Here is a 19,159-nt window from a genome sequence, read left to right as displayed (position 1 = left end):
AAAATACCCACCCTTACTGACTTTATATTCCCCAGCAATTAATCCCACCAGATAGCTCTATAGTGAGTCTCACATGACACAGATGCCACCCATGTTTCAGAGCTTCCCAATAGCTCATTAGTGCCCCATCCTGCAACAGAAGACAACCAAGATCATTAGACATGTGGAGTGATTCTAGCTTTGTAATAGGAAAGATAGAAACATAGCAAAGAAAATAGAAGTTGGAAGAAATAATCCATGAAGTGAAAAAATACAAAATCTTTTTAAAAGCTATTAATATTTGCAAAAAGATATGATATACATGAAAGAAGACTATAATATCATAAAAATCTCTTGAGAATTGAGGCCCGGTGCGGTGACTCACGCCTGTAATCCCAGCACTTTGGGAGGCCGAGGTGAGCAGATCACAAGGTCAGGAGATCGAGACCATCCCGGCTAACACGGTGAAACCCCGTCTCTACTAAAAAAAAAAAAAAAAAAAAAAAAAAAAAAATTAGCCTGCCGTGGTGGCGGGCGCCTGTAGTCCCAGCTACTCTGGAGACTGAGGCGGGAAAATGGCGTGAACCAGGGAGGCGGAGCTTGCAGTGAGCGGAGATCGCGCCACTGCACTCCAGCCTGGGGGACAGAGTGAGACACCTTCTGAAAAAAATAAAATAAATAAAATAAAATAAATAAAGAAAAAAAAAAGAAAAAATCAATTTATAAGCCACTTGGGAGATAAAAGGCAAAATCCAGGACTACCCAGGTAACTCTAAGAGCTTGTTTGCATTAATGTTGCAAGTCTGATAGCCAAAAATCTATTTGACCTTGTAATAATTTCATGTTTAATAGCTCCAAAAGTTTTCTATTAAGGCCTATGAGAATTTTCTTACATCCAGACTTATATGTTTGCCATTGATAATCCTAGGTTCCTGAATGATCCAGTAAGAAAAACATTTCTATGACTCTATGAGCAATATCATCCCAAGGCTTTAGAGGTGACTGTGATAGTTTATATTATTTTGACGTTTATTTGGTCAGAAATATTTTTAAGTAATTAAAATCTCCATTACAATACCTTTAAATTATTTCACAATTACATATACATGTTGGCAGCTAGAATCTTTCATTACTGTTTCTTTATAAGGTAAAAAAGTAATACAATCATAAATCTCATCATAACTGACAATATTGATGTGACGCTCCTACAAATGATTAAAGAATGTGATTGACATTCTTGAAGAAATTGTTAAAGAAAGTTGATTGTCCTGCCTCTATGCAAGACTTTCAAAAATAGTCTGTAAAGAAATTACATAATTTTGTTCAAAACAGTTATGATTCAAAACTTAACTTTAGTTCTCCAACTCTTCAGATCCAGTTTCTCAGGGGAACAGCCTGTTTCACACATTTCTATGTCTCCCTGCTCATATGAACCTCTATACTAATAAATAGGAATTTTAATTTGTTTTGTTTTGTCTTCCACAAAAATTGGATCATATAATAACACATTATTCTGTACCTTGCTTTTTATACTTTCTGATGCATCATAGTAATTTTTCCAGATTTTTAGATACTTTTTTTTTTTTTTGAAATGAGGACTTGCTTTGTTGCCCAAGCTGTAGTGCGATGGTGCCATCATGGCTCACTGCAACCTGTGCCTCCTGGCTCCAGCGATCCTCCCACCTCAGCCTCCCAAGTAGCTGGGACTACAGTTATGTGCCACTATGCCTGGCTAATTTTTGTGTTTTTTTTGTAGAGACAGGTTTTTGCCATGTTGCCCAGGCTGGTCTAGAACTCTTGAGCTCAAGTGATCCACCTGCCTTGGCCTCCCAAAGCACTGGGGTTACAGGTATGAGCCACCATGCCCAGTCCCCTATTTTTTTTTTTAATAAGATCAACTTACCATTCAAATAAGGAGTTATCATCATTCCTTATTCTGTCAATCAGTCAGACAGTTTAAAAATTTTTGTTTCTTCTGCAAGTAAGGCTATAGCTAATGGCCTTGTTTCTATATTCTTATACACAAGTATAATTACAGAGTTGATTCTCAAGTGTGATATTGCTTGGGCTATGCATGTTTAAAATTTTAATAAAAATCACAAATTGTTTGTCAGAAACCTATGACAATGCACATTTCTACCAACCGTGTAAGCTAATAGGTAAGCAGTAATATCTCATTTTGCTTTATTTTTTTTTTGACCACTTCCAAGTCTCAGTGCCATTTAATATACTATTTTGCCATTTTAATTTCCTCCTCCATGAATTTCCATCATTGTTCATTTTCCTCTTCGGTTGTCTATTTTTAAATGAAAAAGCACCAGGATTTTGGAAATATCTTTTTTTTGGTCATATATATGAAAACATTTTTTCCTTGTCTATATTTTTAAATTATTTTTTAATACCAGAATTTAAATTTTTCTCCATGCTCAGAATTTCATTTCAAATATGTTCATGATATTATTGAAGTCAACCCCCATCTTTGTTTTCATATATCATGAGAAGTCAAAGAATCAAAGCAATATATTCTCACAACCATGCACATTTTCTCCCTGTCTTCTTCATTCCTGTGTCTGTCACTCTGATAATCCTGTTTCAGCACCTATGAAGGCACTTCTGTGCATACTTGGTTACAGACCTAGCCAATAATTTCTACACTGGAATATATATACATATTTTATGTAGGTGTTTGTGCCATTTCTCAGTTACCAATTTTACATTCTGAGTTCACAGCATTTGCCACCCCATCTCTACACTTAAAGCCACCATATAGCTTTTAATTACTTTATACGCATTTTCAGTCATCATCTAAATAATCATTTATAGCCATAAACTAATACTATTTAGTCAAGGAAGTACTTTTGTGAGCAAAAATTACAGATTTCTTGAACATGATTCCAGGAATAGTTCAGTTTTTACAATTAGTAATTGAGCCTTTGTCATATGAAGCAAGAAATCTGCCATTATTTTAAAAAATCAATTGTACATCAACCATAAAAAAATAGTATAAAAGCCATAAAAACACTACCCTTTATTGCAGTAAAATGTGGGACATTTTATATGAGTTCCCAAGAAATTTCTTGTATTTAGAACTCTTGGACCTTCACTACTTGTAAATATGAGTCTATCCTTTACCTTACCATAGCTTTTACCCTAAGGATTTGGTACATTTTATTTAAAAAAGGAAAATGCCGACAGTGAAAATTGAGATAGAAGTAGGAGATTTCAAGCACAGTGGCCCAGCAGGTGTGTGTTCAGGGCAAGTGAAGGTTCCCTTCCACTAGGTTCAATGACTAAAGATTATGAAGATACCAAAAATGCAAGAAGTCACAGGAAATATTTTTCCTCAATGGCAAAGATGACACAGTAGAATGGTTAAGAAGGATGGTTTATTGGCTGCAATTTCCCAGCTGATGTTCAACACTTTATTTAATTCTCACTTGAATTTTAAATTTTTGCTTGAAAAATAATTTCCCATCAATTTCCATTTCTTTAGAAAGCCCCCATGTGTAATTTATTGAATACATCTCTGAAGAGCAGAATTATGATATTTCCCAGCTGTTGCTCCAGATCATGCAGGGTAGAGGAGGCTGAAGACTGCTACAAGGGAAGGCATCTCTATTGCCTCAAAACGTCAGGACGGTACGGATACTGCAATAGGAAAGAAGAGACTTGTTAACATTTAGACAACCCACATGCTTCCACGTGAGAGTCCATGGAGCATCTGAGTTGTCTTAGTGAAAATCTATCTGTGATCCCAGCTACGCTATTTATACATTTGGTTCCAGTCAAAGGAAGTTCATCCTTTTTGGTTTTCTCTTGTTTTTTATTTTTTTATTTTTATTTATTCTCTAATCTTAATCTCACTCACAACATTCTGAATATGCCTGTCATTTAGACTTCAATTCTACATTAGCATCTTCAAAAAATCATTTTTGCATGCCCACGTCCCTAGTGTAATAAGGAATATAAAACAACACTAGATAATAACTTGCAGTAAGTTCTTACTATTTGTCACTTTCTTTCTGCATTTTCTTAAACTTCAACCTAAACATCAACACTAGGAGGTAGGTTTCCATATTATTTCTGTTTTAGAGATTATAAAAACTGAGACTTAGAAAGATATGTAACTTGCTCTGGTAGCACATCTAGTATGGAGTGTTGGGATTCAAACCCAAATACAAATTTGCAAAAATCATAAGATGATGGATAACTTGCCTGAAAGAACTGATAATTTAACAAAGTTAAGACCATGCTGGATATTTAAAAGACCTTTGATACAGAGATGTTTAAGGATTCTTAGAAGTAGAGAATAAAGTCGATTTGTATTAATTCTAAGATTCTTCATTCTTGTGAAGATTACAAATGGAACATTTACACTAGAACTAATGCCCTTTCTATAAACCAACTTCTCATGAATAAATATTTTTAGAAAATGGTAGTTTTTGTGACTCTTTAATAACTTTAATTTTTAACATATATATGTATATGCATATGCATATATGAGAAAAATATATGCACATAATTCAGAGAATGCAAGACAGCAGAAAGAAGAAAGTAAAACTAATCCATAATTTCCCAACCTAGAAATAATAATTCTCAATGTTTTCCTGAATTTCTATGAACTTTTTCTAGAAATATATGCATGTTTTACTGTTTTTGATGAAAATTTGAGACATTGCATATACAATATATACAATTTATATTCTTCATTAAATGAGACTAAAATTACATCATGAGAATTTCCCAATGAAGTCATTTCTTTTTGGTGGTTTCATTCATTTCTAATAGATGACTGGAATTTATGAATTTATTTTCCTTGTGTTGAACTTTAGAATGTTTCTAAAGTTCTAACGAGTAAACATATATGTATATTTGAATAGTTGATTATTTCTGTAGAATAGATTTCTAGAAATGGAATTGCTGGGGCAAATGATTCAGTTATTTTTTTAAGGGTTTCTGATACATATTACCAAATTGCTTTTCCAGAAGTATGTATCAATTACTACTGAAAGTACATGAAAGTGCCCAACTCACCTTATTCTTTCCAATATTCAATATTACAATTTTAAATCTTTGCTTATTGATAAGATTAATTATATTTACATATGCATATTACTATATGACATTCTCATAAAATGAATTTACGCATGCTTCATGACTTCTTATGTTGCTCAACACTGTCCTCTGGTTTTGTTCATCTCTATATTTGCCATCATCTTTTCAATCTTATGATGATGATCCCAATGATGATATTGACAATGATAACTAACCTTAGATGACTACTGTTTTCCATATGTACACGCGCTTTTGAGGGACAGTGTGGTTCAATAGAAAGTGAATAGATTTGCTGATAACAAGATCTACTTTTGAATCCTGGCTCTCCTTACTACCACTTGATGATTTTGGCAAAGTCATGTCTTTTCCGTGTCTCAGTTTCTCTTCCCAAAGATAGTGAGATAGAGACTGACACTGAGCACTGTTTGGAAATCACATGAGATAATGCAGGTAAGATACTTAGTAGAACAGCTGGTGCTCTGTGAGTGCTAGTTTCCTTCCTTCCTCAAGAATGTTGTCAGTTAAAGTATCTAGTATAATGATTGTGTGAATGCCAAAGAAATACTATTTAGAGTTGAAAATCTCATGAAAATAAGTGTGGGATAGCAGAAAAATCTCAGACTCTGGACTAGAAGACAAAGGTTAGATATAACTGCCTGTTTCCAGTTGTGCCTCATGTAAATGCAGGTGACAAAATGCATTTTACTAGCTGGTTGTAACTGTTAAATGTTAGAGATAGGAAATAGAATTGGCTTATTTTTCTAAGCTTCAGAGAAAATGTACGACAAACATTTAAAATAGTGCTTAGTACTCTTCTCTTTTATGATAACTTATATTGGTAAAAAAAGTTTTCTTAAACTACAAAAGAAAAAGAGAAAAACTAGTATTATCTACCTAGAAAACAATCCCAATGTAGTTCCACCTACTCCTGCAATGAAATTGTCGAAGACATCCTGAAAATTATTTAAATATGCAGACACTTAGTGTCAGCTTTACGTAGGTAGAAGGATGAGGATTCAAAGTCACCATGTTATAATTATGGTTGTTTAAATAGACTTATTTTTTGTGGGTTTTTTTTTGTTTTTGTTTTTTGGCAAATGTGAGTGTTCTCTTTTAAGGAAGGCTGAGTGGCTCAGATCATTCAGATTTGCAGTAATCAACATAATTTGACTTCAGCAGAATAGGAAATGCAAAGCAACTGGTTTTAGCTTCTCACAGTATGATCCTACAAGTGCTCCATGCAAAGACTGAACAGGTAATGGAGAACCAAGAGACTATTTTTTCTCATCCTTCCACCTTTTTCATTCTCTGCTAGACAATCCCCTGTGGTAGAAAAAAAAGCAAAACAGAAAACTAACTTAAACTCTACCTTTTCCCAGAGCGAAGCAGGTCAAAGCCTTCATTTATTTTTTCAAAAGGTAAGACATGGGTTATTAATGCGTCCAGTGAAAACTTCTTAGCCATAAAATCAGCCACAAGTTTTGGGATACCTTCTCTACTCTTAAAGCCTGAAAAGAAGACAGTATCATTGTTGATTCGACCAGGGTCAGTAGAAGAATTGAAGAAATTTTCCATATAAATGCAAGTTTAGAAAAGGTGCTGCATTCCAGACTGCTATAACTGAGGATAAGAAGAGATAGAGTACTTCAATATGCTTTTACAGTGCCTTGACGTAAAACAAATCACAGATAAACAAAGTTTCTTAGTTCTTTGGTCTCTCACATAGAAATAATAGTACAGATGTTTATGCCCAAAATTGAGGAACAAATTTATCGGTTGTCTAAATTTGGGCGTAGATATGAAATATTGTTGTAGATTTCCATGTTCTACTAAAAATGTCCATGCCTTACACAATCACAAGTACAAAAACAGATGGAGATGAAAGATTTTGGGTTATGGTGACAACAGAAGAGTTTATATTGGGACCTTCTGTCTGCATTAGTTCCATATCTAGTTGATTTGGAGACTGTAGATAGAAAAGGAATTTTAATTTATTTTTGATTTGTTTTCAAAACCTTGACTTGTCAGTTGTAGAAGTGGAGATATATTGATGTTAATGAGAATTTGGCACTTGAGCCCAACTACATACCACCATAAACAGCCCCCTTCCAGGTGCGTCCAGTCAGTAGCAGCATAGGGTTTATTGAGAGGTTCTGGGAATCAGGAGGTACCCCTACGATGACGCTTGTGCCACATGCCTCATGACAACATAACAGGGAAGCCATCTGGAATAAAGTGAATATTTGGCATCTTTAACGTGGAGTTGCATAGTTCCTACTCATAATGCAGAATATCATGTAATAGGCTTAGCTGGACTGTGAGTGTGTAGAGGAAAGAGATTATGTCGTTTCCTCCTTAATTCCCCTTTTCTGAATAGGATAGTGGTTTGGATTTAGGAAATGCCCAGAAAGTGGTTTTTTTTTTTAATGAAAGAATGGATGAATAAATTGGAGTGCATTTAATTCTTCCTAATAAAGGAATAAGGAGGCAGACATCATTATAAACATACATAAAGCATAAAATTTCATCATCACATAATTCTCAGGTGATCTGTGAATTGGTTAAATCATTTTTCATTGATTTATTACATAGGTATTTTGAACCCAGTACTTTCAACCAGATATTTTGACGGTGAACAAGATAAATGATTACATCACTGAAATTTGTCTCTTGTCCATTTGATGGTCTCCTTCTTAAGTGGATTCCTATTCTACTGTCCATTTCTCAAATGGACATGTTTTAAATATTGTTTTATTACTTCCCCAAATACATACTGGTTTTACATTAAAATACACTGATTATTTGGAAACCTCAAGAGACAGTTCAGAAAATGTTTTCCAGTCAGCTTTTGGAACACGTTCTGTAGTTAGAAAATAGTTTAGGATCCCTGTAGTATATAATGATTAGTTCTTTGATTTTGGATTCTGACCTTTGGAAGACCACACATCCTCAGAACATGTGGCTGTCAGACATTTGGTATCTTGAGATAAAGATAAGGTACGTTCGAGTTCCACATGAGAAAATGGATGAAAATATGGAAATAGAGTATAAAGAGAAAAGCTGTAGCCCTGGAAAAAATTGAATTCTTTTGACATTTTATTCCTCTGTGGCATCTGTCCCAGGTCATGGCTGCCGAGAGCTTTGATCTTAGGGTGCCACTCCCTGTTACCCACACTGCTGGACCTTCTAGAAAACCTCAGCAATGGAAATTTGTTGGTTTCTGGAGACTTTTTGAGTAGGATTCTAGAGAATTCTGGGTAGGTGAAATATAGCTAGAGATGTGTTTCCCATTGCAATTGATATTTGTAACTGTTTGGAAGAAATACCATGTAATAAGCCAAAGATGATGTAAGCACTGCAAGATTGGAAATAGTATTTCATATCAATAATGCCAACTGAGGCTGGGTGTGGTGGCTCGTGCCTATACTCTCAGCACTTTTGGAGGCTGAGGTAGGAGAATCGCTTGAGTCCCGGGGGTTGAGGCTGCAGCGAGTTATAATTATGCCACTGCACTTCAGCCTAGGTGACTTTTCTTTTTTTCTATTTTCTTTCCTTTTTTTTTTTTTTGAGACGGAGTTTCACTATGTCATCCAGGCTGGAGTACAATGGTGCGATCTTGGCTCACTGCAACCTCCGCCTCCTGGGTTCAAGTGATTGTCTTGCCTCAGCTTCCGGAGTAGCTGGGATTGCAGGTATGCGCTACACCACCATACCTGGCTAATTTTTGTATTTTTAGTAGAGACTGTTGACTTTTCAAAGTATTCAGTCCAACTAGTATTGGGTACTAGCTATGTGCCAGGCACTGTCCCGTTTATGTGATAAAATACAGTGATGTCTCAAAGCAGTCAATTTCCTTAGGGCATAATGTTGTTAATAAAACAGCAGTTGGCCTAAAATTGCTCATTTCTTTTGGCCAAATACTAACATGTTAAAAATTTGGAATTTATTAAGAACATATGCAAAATTATTGAGCCATTTTTTTTAAGAATGTGGGAGAAAAATAGAACATTTCAATATGAGAACAGAATTTGTATTATTTATGTTTACTTGAACTTACAGTTTTAAACTAAAAATTAATAAAGTAAATCTGTAAATGCTCAGTTAAGAAAAACAAGCCCTTTTCTTTTCCTCTAGAGGAAATATGACTTGAGACAGGTTTGCATAGTTGATGGAAGAAAAGATTTCCCATAACAAAAATTAAACAAGCCAGGTAATAGATGATGGGAAATTTCCATTCATCATTAAAAATATCCTTTATACATAGAACATATATTTTGCTGCCTAAATGCATCTTCCAGGTTGCAGAGACAGAAATCTCAGGGCATATCATGGTACATACCATGGTATCAAGCCGACCGATGACTTCAAACGAAAAATCCACACCTCCATCAGTCATTTCCTTTAGCACCTCCTGGATGGGTTTCTTGTAGTCTTGAGGGTTGATGCATTCAGTGGCACCCAACTCTTTGGCCTTTGCAAATTTGTCCTTGTTGATGTCCACCGCAATGATTCTGGCTGCTCCAGCTGCTTTACAGCCCATAACAGCAGATAGGCCGACCCCTCCCAGGCCAAACACAGCACAGACAGAGCCTGGGGTGACCTATGTTTTCACAAAATGCAAAAATGAATTATGTTTGTTAGAAATTGCTTAAGCTTTATAAAGTGCCATGCCGACGTGTTTATCAAGAGCTACTCAGACTCTTCTGTCCAACCTTTTATCAAAATCTCTTCTGACTTCGGTTGCTTTATTTTTAAATTCAAGGGGATGAACTAGTTGAGTGGTTGTCAAACTGATGCATATTAGATTCTTCTGGGGAGCTTTACAAACTATCCCACTGTCGAGGTCACAGCCCATGTCAATTAAATGAGAATCTCTGCAGGTGGAACTCAGTTCCCAGGTGACTCCAATGGGAAGGTCAGGCTGGGAACCAGGGGACTGGATGATCTTTGAGATCCAGATGGCAGTGATTACAATCTTGAAGGGACTCTCGATGCTGAAATCCCATGATAGTTAGCTTCAATATCTCATACATACACCAAGGCAATATTTGGAAAATAAAATTAGTGGAAAAGGCTACTCCAGGAGACTGAAAAATATTCCACTTAAACCCTCAGTAATTAACGCCTTGGTTCATTTATGTTCAGTAGTTGTGACAAGTATATCCCTGCTTTAAAAATACACTAGCGAACAACACAGCAATGAAACACTTGTCTATATGTCAATAATAAATACAATCTACTGTTATGAGTAGCCTCATCTTCTGTCTTGGGTAGGCTCTCTTTGACCACCTGCTAACACGGATGAGGCAACTGAACAAGATACTAAGTGCTAAAGTCAGAAATTTAGAAAAGATGCCTTCTGAATTTTTTTTTTGGTTGGCTAGTGGTTATATATTAAACCTAGTCTCCCACAGTCAGTCTTCATTGTGGGTAACATGCTTTCCTGTCCCAAGTAATCTCATCCTTATATTCCCTTAAGGGTGTCTATTCACTCATTCATTCACCAAGTGTTATTCATACTATGCGGACAACACCATTTTCTACTTTACTTAGAAAAATACAAGACTTATGACTGTGATTTTAAAACACTAATAATTACGTATTGCGAGCTAAGATTCAGCAGGATATTTGAAAAAGATATCTTAATCTCAGCTCTCATATTAAAAAGATATTTTAGTCTCAGCACTGAGACTTTGGGCATATATCTTTATAACTCTGGACCTTGCTTTCATAAAATAAAGCATACTACTAGATTTTCAGCCTACTCAGATGAGGAGCCTTTAAAGAATTTCTGCTTGAAATTTACCACTTCTGAAATACATGTGTGTGTTCATGGCAGGGGAGTTCGTTTTAGCAGTGAAATCCCATAATGAGTGAATTACGCATCACTGAAGCTTCATTACTTTCCGTCTAAGAATCCAGAGTGGGTGAGCCTTGGTTTGGAAGTGCATCAGGTAAGGTTTTGGACTCTACTGTTGCTCCTAATTCTGGGAGTAGAGGATCCACAGACTAGATGCTCCTCAAGGGCAAACGCTTATTTCATTTACTTTTGCTATCTCAGAACCTAGCAGAAACCCTGGTGCCTGAGGCTTGTATAGGTGCTCTCTAATTGTTGAATGAATTACTACATGAGTTCTCAGGCCTAAAATTTCATGCTCCCATAAACAGCAAATTCAGAGGAAAAATTATTGTAAACGACATCTTTACTCTTAACAACTTTTTATCTGCAATAAATTGGTGAAATTTCTAGCATGCGCTCTCAATTCTTTCTGGGTCATTTTTGTACTCATAATGGACACTTCAAGTCTACAAAAATAATCTATGATTCTTGCAAGAAATTGCTTCACTTTTTTTCCTGACAGTCTGCAAGTAAGCAGTTTTCTTATCCATTGTCATTCCCACCTTGGCAACATTAACTGCAGACCCATAACCAGTCGAAAATCCACAGCCAATGAGGCAGACTTTCTCCAGGGGCGAGGCTGCATCAATTTTGGCCACTGCATTCTCATCCACCACCGTGTACTGGGAGAAGGTGCTGGTGCCAACGAAGTGGTGAATGGGCTTCCCCCTGCAGGTGAATCTCCTGGTGCCATCCTGCAGGGTCCCCCGAGGATTGCTCAGACTGGGCAGTGCAATATACAGACACACAAAGGCTTGAGACAGGATTATAACTAATGTGCAAACTCAAAGTCTGTGTAAAGAGAGCATCAGAAACCTACTCATTTTTCACACAGTAGTTGCCTTCTGGGCTTTTACAAACTCTGCATTTTCCACACTGAGGAGTAAAGAGCGGGATGACTTTATCACCTGGAGAGGAATAAAACAAGTTCTTCTTAAATTTCTATGCAGGAATTAATACAGCAAAAACTTAAAGCTCAGGTGTATTGATTAGAAGCATGTTTCTTTAACAGTCTTTAAGGATTAGAGTTCAATCATAATTATGTCATTTTTCAATGCCTGCCACAGCATTGTTTTCAGTTTGGGTTTATAAGTGCCTGAGGATTCCTAAAGAGAAAACACAAATGTGGGGGATCCCACAGATTAAAAAAATTGCTTCCTCTGTATTAATAGTTAACTTTTATGCAGTGTACTGATTTCTCCTGTAGGCTTTGCAAACATCATTTTATTTAAACTTTAACTAATTAAAACTTAAATATTCTTACTATAAATACAAATTTTAGTTGAAAGTCATCTATTATAGGGCCCGTAGATATTGGGAAGATCTGGTATTTTGTAAAATATTGATTTAAAATACATACGAGAATTTTGAACCAATTCTTGGCTTTTCAAAGTGATTGTGCTTATTTTTTTTATGAAATGAATGCTTTAAAAAAATTCTAGGTTTTTTTTTTTTCTCCAGAAAAGCTAACAAAAATGAGACAAAGAAGAATTCCAGAAATTTCTCTGAAAGCTTCAGCCCTTCACAAGAAGTGAGGCACTTTCTTTTAGGATAAGAATTGACTTACAAATATTTTTAGCTGATAATTTGTGAATTATCTACTTTTCCTGTTGTGGTGGAGGGAGTAGGGGTAAAAAGTAAGGCTGTCATTTTGTTGTTAATTTATTTCTAGCTAAAAGAAATAGAGCTAAAACCTAATTTGGACAGTTTATTTTATTATTTTCTGTTCACAGTTTAAATTGGTATTTGGTAAGGGGGCAGGGTGAATCTACAGGCTAAAGTGATTTTTAAGAATTAAATATAATTTTTATTTTCAATCACCTATGCTATACATTCCACATGATCAAGAAAAATGGTTGGTGCATTAACATTTTATAGGTAAAGTTTATGTGAAAATGATAGTATGGCAATGTCCTAGTTATTAACCCTTTGCTTCTAAAAGTATTTATATTAATACGTAAGATTAGGGTAAAATAAATATTGAAGATAAAATAATTAGCAATCTGTAACCAGTTGCATTTAAGCAAGGCTAAAGGTAATAAGGCAGATATTGTTGATGGCGGGACGTTTCCTTCTATGTTTCTTTCATTTCCTTTCACCTAGCCTGTTTCATTGATTCCATGCTCAGGAAGGGAGACCATGTTGGAAAAGGAAACTGGTGAAGGAGCAGCATAGGTCACCTAAGAAAAGGTCATGTTTATTCAGCCGTAACCACGCAGCCTCCATTTTGTGAACTCAGCACTGAACAGTTTCCATATTTAAGTTTTTTCCCTCCTCCCGTTTCTACTTCTGTCTAGGCCCTGACAGAAGACGGTGTTCAGCAACACTAACACGGAAGTTACTAGATTATGAATGCCACACTGGTAGGCACTGTGTCCCTTTTGATCCTCACGTATATCCAGGCTCTAACCTGGTGCCTGGCGTCTAGTAGATACTCAGTACACAATGGTTGATGGGTAGAATACATGCCTGCCTGAAGACATACATGCTTGAGTCAGGCAGGCAGAGAGGGAAAGAGGAAACCCCTGAAGTCCTGGCTGCGCGGTGACCTTCTGCAAGCCCTTCTGTCTCTCGTTGCCTCGGTTTCCTCATCCAGGCTGGGAAATCCTGGGATGGTCAACCAAGCGTGTTCCCTGAGTGTGAATCCTGTACCTGGTTTGACTGTAGTCACCCCTTCTCCAACACTTTCCACGATGCCGGCTGCCTCATGGCCTAAAATCGCAGGAAGGGGGCTCACCAGGTTGCCACTAACCACGTGGTCATCTGTGCGACAGATTCCTACAGCCACCATCTACAGAATAAAGAGAAGATGTTCAGATTCAGAAAAGATTGTAACTAGATAAATTTAACATACCCAAATTCCTGAAATTGTGCTTCTAAAATATATTCAAGGGTTTTGCTAATACTCCCTACTAATCCTAAATATGAAAGATTCGGTTTATCCTCAAGGTTATTCAGTCTAAAACCCGTCTCTACCTTCCCTTCTTGAATTAAACAATTTAGAATAATCTGAAATATTTAAGTCTTATACAAGAATGCAAGCTTTAAAAAACAGAAGTAGAAATAGCAAGGTAACACTTGGAAAATAATGTTAATTGATTTTGAAGTCTTGATAAATATCCTTTGGAATTTTTTTCTGTACAAACATATAAATTCTTTTGTATTTTACTGGAATTATACTGTATGTACTCTTTGATCACTTTTTAAACATTTAAAATTTATATTTATACCTTTCCTTGACAACAAATGTAATTGTATTTTCTGGATGATCATATAAGATATGCCTCTTAGCGGATTTTTTGATGTTTCCACTTTAATATTCTCTGAGTTTTTAAAATGTAAAATGAAATACAAATGGCAAAATACTTCACCTTAATGCGAACTTCATAAGCCTTAGGAGGTGCAACCTCCACATCCTCAATGGAAAAGGGTTTCTTTACCTCCCATAGCACAGCTGCTTTGCATTTGATTACCTAGAAAATCAAACAGAGAGATGGTACCAGTGTTTTCCCACTCTTGAAGTCAGAAATTGTGTCTTTTCATCTTTGTACATGTAATATTGGGTCCCATGTCTGGTACCTAACAAGTGCTCCATGGAAATGAAGTACTCTGGTTTATAAAGAGAATAAAAGTATCTTTTTAAAAAGCAATAACATAAGGAAAGCTAAACAAAGTATCATAAGACATTGAGAAAAACGGAATATATTTATTTAGGCCATTTTTATGCTGTTGTATTTTTCTCTGAAGCTGTTTATTCCTGATATTTCCTAATACTGTCCTGAAAATGCTTGTTTACCCACAACTGTTGGCTGATACATGAAGTTAGAAATCACCTTTATTTTGCTGACAGAGTCAGTATCTGTCTCCATAACATAAACTGCTTTCTTGCTCAATTTTCTGCTTAGGCCAAAAGGATCTGACTCTATAAGAACAGTTATATGGGTTTATCTTCCTGCGTACGATGATGTTTCTTTCTCTCCCTATTTGCTTATTGTCCTCTTTTAATTTTCTCTCTCCACCACTTCTGTGTGCTACTTGTTTCCTACTCATTTGAACTTATCTTTGGCAGCCTGTTTTGTAATCTAATTTATGTGTAGAGACTCTTTCCAGCTTAGATTTGAGCCAAATATTATAGAGATTAGAGTTGGTGGTATGTGTGTGTGCGCGCGCACGTATGTGTGTATAGACTCAGACCCACACATGTATATTTTAAAACTGGAGAAACAGTGTGTTTGAATTTCTGTCTAGCAGAGGTTATCCATAGATGTTCTTAAAAAGAAAGTTCAGCATATATTTCTAGTGCTTGGCAGTATACTGTAAAAACCATCTTCACTGTGGTAAAGCATGTCTAGTTTGCAGAGCCCTTTCTAGAAAGAATCAACATAATTGCAAATATAATTAAAAATTCAATTGAGATTTATTTTTCTGCCAATTCATTTTCATTATTTATTTGTCAAATTTTTCAACTTTGTCGGATGTTCAACATGGTCAATGCCAAAATAAATATCAGAATACTTAGACAGAAGGTACTAATAGTAGGAAGTTTCTTATTATTAGTTGCTTATGATGTGACAGGCGCATTGTGGCTTGTGCTGGGTAAATTATATGCATTATTTTTATTTTAAAATTAATTCATTGATTGATTTTTAATTTCAATAGGTTTTGGGGTACAGGTGGTTTTTGGTTACATGGATAAGTTCTTTTGCGATGATTTCTGAGATTTTGGTGCACCCCTCACCCGAGCAGTGTAGACTGAACCCAATATGTAGTCTTTTATCTCTCATTCCCCCTACTGCCATTTTCCCTCAGTCCCCAAAGTTCCTTATATCATTCTTATCCTTTATGTCCTCACAGTTTAGCTACCACTTTTAAGTGAGAACATTGGATATTTGGTGTTCCATTCCTGAGTTACTTCACTTAGAATAACGGCCTCCAGCTCCATCCAAGTTGCTGCAAAGGCCGTTATTTCGTCTGTTTTACAGCTGAGTAGTATTCCGTGGTGTACATGTACCACATTTTGTTTATCCACTTGTTAGTTGATGGGCATTTAGGTTGATTCCATATTTTTGCAATTGCAAATTGTGCTGCCATAAACAATGAGCATTATTTTTAAACCTGACAAGGCTGCTACCAGGACAGTACTATTGAATTATTGGCTTATTTTACAGCTGAAATAATTGAGAATCAAATGACTCAGTGATTGAATAATTTTCCCAAAGTCTCAAAGCTGTCTGTATAGAGAATAACAATTAATCTAGCCTCACATTTTCAGTACTCTGTGATGTTAAAAAGTTAGCAAAAAGTTAAATAGCAATAATAATGATAGTGGCTAATATTTATTTAAATTTTAATATTTAATAGTGGCTAATATTTAATCATGTACCAGATATGATTCTAAGTGCTTTACAGTATTCATTTAATTCTCAAAACTACTTCATGAAAGAGATGTTAGTATTGTCACCATTTAGCATTTGAGGGAAATAAAATGCAGGATGGGTAAACACAAATGAAATGCTGTCAAAGAGCTAAGTTACTGATGTTGCACCCAAGAGGGGAGGATTGTCTATTTCATCAGTTATTATTTTCATTAATATAGTTGGTTTATACTTTTGCTCTATGAACTCATTATTTTAAGTTGAGTTTGGTAAATTTGAATTTTCTTTATTTTAGTAATTTTCTATTAGGAATGTAAATATTAATTAGTAGTAAATGGAAGTAAAGTGAGGTGGACTAAGAACACTAACAATGGGCTATTTGTGATTTCCAGCTGGTCTTATTGATATGAGCCTGCTTGTCACACAACGTAGAGAGAAGCCTCAGAACCTTTAAATTGAATTATCATGGTGAGATATTTTACTGTGTGGTACACTCCTAACACAACAAATGACTGGAAATAGTTGCACAGGTTTATGTAATTAAACAATTAAAAAATATCAATTGATTATATTGAATGACCACATGCACCTGTAAACTTATTGAACAAATAAGCACACATTTATAGAAGAAAAAAACAAATATCTGTATTCCTAGTGCTAAGTGATTCAAATTGTATTATTATTCAAATTGTATTATTAATTTTCTGTGAAACCATATTAACTTTTATATGGGGAAGATGCTGTTCCATGGGATTTTTGTGGAAATTTCCGGAATTGTATCATAATGGACCCCTTTTAATCAGAATTTGTATGTTGATGTCTTGCTTAACCTTAGTGATTCTAATGCTGTGAGATCAAAGAGCATTTTGTAAGATATTTTATAGTAAGGTTGAAGGATATTTCAGTCTTCTGAATCAAATTCTTCTCATCAAACTTCTGTCAGACAACTTTCTTGTGTTCATAAAAATATGAATACAAATAATAACACATTTGAATTATAGTGTCTTATTATAAAGATAACTTGCGATTAAAGACTTTTCTAACTTTAGATTTACAAATCAGTCATTAGTTTGGAATAAACTATCATATTTGCAAATTTATTTAATGTAGGAAATAAAGACTTAATAGATACAGGTTTTATACATTCCTGTTGAAGATATTTAAGAATAGCTTATTTCCACTGCAGTTCAGTATACATTATATATTGAGGTGTATATTGCATATCATATTTCAGTGTATCATTTCTAATTTAGATAATAATTTTAAATTATTCATCAAATACTGTATTCCTTTCTTTGTTATACTGATGAGAATATATTACCAACAGTAATATATTTTTTGCTTACTTTTCCTGCTGTGCTCATGTTGTTTCTGTCTTCTCTGCAGACCAGGAGACTGGTGAGTCTTTGTGGATTTCTTCTCTGCTTGAGTGCATGAAGCAGATATATTGCACAGATATTTATTTTGTTGCTCGTGTAACATCCAATTCCAATTCCACATGTGACCGATGTCTTTAAGCCACACCCATTGGATTATTCTCAGACTGTCAAAACAAAGAAAAGGGTACTGAACCAGCCATCAAAATATTGACTTCCAAATTCCAGATAAGATTTTGTTTTCATTAGGTTAAATATTAAGTTAAGTGATAAATTGTAATCACTTTCTCTTTTCCTCACTCTTCCCCCAGCCTCTGGAATTCCTTGTTTCTCTTCTCTCAATCCCACATTGGTCGTTTTGCCTTGTATGCCCTTTGTCTGCACTAAGCTGCAACTTTGAATCCACATGGGGCGGCTAGGAAGGAAGAGGAGTAAGGAAACAGGAAAAACGAAGTAGGGCAGAGAGAGCACCCTGGTTGTCTTTACACAGAGAATCAGACTCCCAATTAGTCACAGCAAAGGGGATCACTGTGCCTGGCAATTCTGCTCCACTCAAAACTAGTAAGTATAGACTGAACCCCTCCCTGTGTCAGGCACTAAGTTGGGTCCAGTGGAGTAGCAGTGATGAATAAGACATGACCTCTGCCTGTGCCAAGAGACAGTATGGGGCAACGGTGATGGCATGGCTTTTGGGACCAGGCCAACCCTATTCCTTACTTGTTCTGTGTACTTGGACTTATTATTTCACTGAATGTTTTTTTGCCTTAGTTTCCTTATCTGTAAGATGAAGATGAATAATGGCATCATTTTAAAGGACTGTTTAGTGAATAAAGGAAAAGTCCATGTAAAACACTCATCATGGAGTTTGGCAGATAGGAGTACCCTCCAAAATGTTAGCTGCAATTATTATTCATAAAAGGAAGTTCACGGTTTATGGGGAAAAGACACACAGGCAACTAAGTCTACATATCAGCCTGACTGGGAAGTGCTCTATCACAGGGGTGAGTTAGTGCTTTGGGAACAGAGGCAGAGTTGCTATTCAGAATGAAGGACTCGGGAGACATTGTAGAGGAACAGACATTTGAGGTAGATTTTAAATAATTGTGAGAAATGGAGCAAAATCCTCACTGGATCATTTCCATTGCCCTTTGATCAGTGTAACAAGTATCCTCACGACTTTCCAAGAATAGGAGTTTACCCACACTTGGAAGCATCATAAAACTATACAGGCAACTATTTAATTAGATCTAGTCTGTCAATATGAACATGTTAGCACAAAGGACATATTTCTCTAAAATTGCCAAGGGAACACTTCAGTAAGCTTTAATTATGTAGGCACTGAGAGTCACACCAAGACCGAGAAATATTCACCCAATGGAAAAGCAAAGGAGGTCCTACGATTTCAGTTGCTTCTCATTTGGAAAGGTATAAGGGAAAGGAGATAGCCCCAGATAACCTGGCTTTAGCCTTCTCAT

The 19,159-nt window shown here is 35.7% G+C and overlaps 1 protein-coding gene across 1 annotated transcript; it reads right to left on the bottom strand.

Annotated features, from left to right (window-relative positions):
- Positions 1 to 3,346: 3,346 nt before the first annotated feature.
- LOC105486378 (all-trans-retinol dehydrogenase [NAD(+)] ADH1B) lies at positions 3,347 to 17,761 on the bottom strand. Its single transcript, XM_011749244.3, has 9 exons — positions 17,655 to 17,761; positions 14,305 to 14,406; positions 13,586 to 13,724; positions 11,754 to 11,841; positions 11,437 to 11,656; positions 9,374 to 9,634; positions 7,124 to 7,259; positions 6,404 to 6,542; positions 3,347 to 3,627 (listed from the first exon to the last, which is right to left on the bottom strand). Exons 1-9 carry the CDS (start codon positions 17,670 to 17,672, stop codon positions 3,603 to 3,605), a joined length of 1,128 nt encoding a protein of 375 aa, XP_011747546.2. The 5' UTR covers positions 17,673 to 17,761; the 3' UTR covers positions 3,347 to 3,602.
- Positions 17,762 to 19,159: the final 1,398 nt, after the last annotated feature.

This window comes from Macaca nemestrina, chromosome 3 (assembly GCF_043159975.1).
Source record: "Macaca nemestrina isolate mMacNem1 chromosome 3, mMacNem.hap1, whole genome shotgun sequence".
Lineage (NCBI taxonomy): Eukaryota > Metazoa > Chordata > Mammalia > Primates > Cercopithecidae > Macaca > Macaca nemestrina.
The sequence above is the reverse complement of the archived record's forward strand: the minus strand, read 5'-3'. Positions and strand labels throughout refer to the sequence as shown.

What these genes read in the sequence shown, in the direction of transcription:
- LOC105486378 (XM_011749244.3), bottom strand. An exon ending in TCGGTCGGCTTGATACCATG is followed by an intron (nt 7,260 to 9,373) that starts GTATGTACCATG and finishes ACTTTATTCCAG; the next exon opens with ATGGCTTCCCTGTTATGTTG. An exon ending in GAAGGGGGCTGTTTATGGTG is followed by an intron (nt 6,543 to 7,123) that starts GTATGTAGTTGG and finishes TCTTCTTTTCAG; the next exon opens with GCTTTAAGAGTAGAGAAGGT.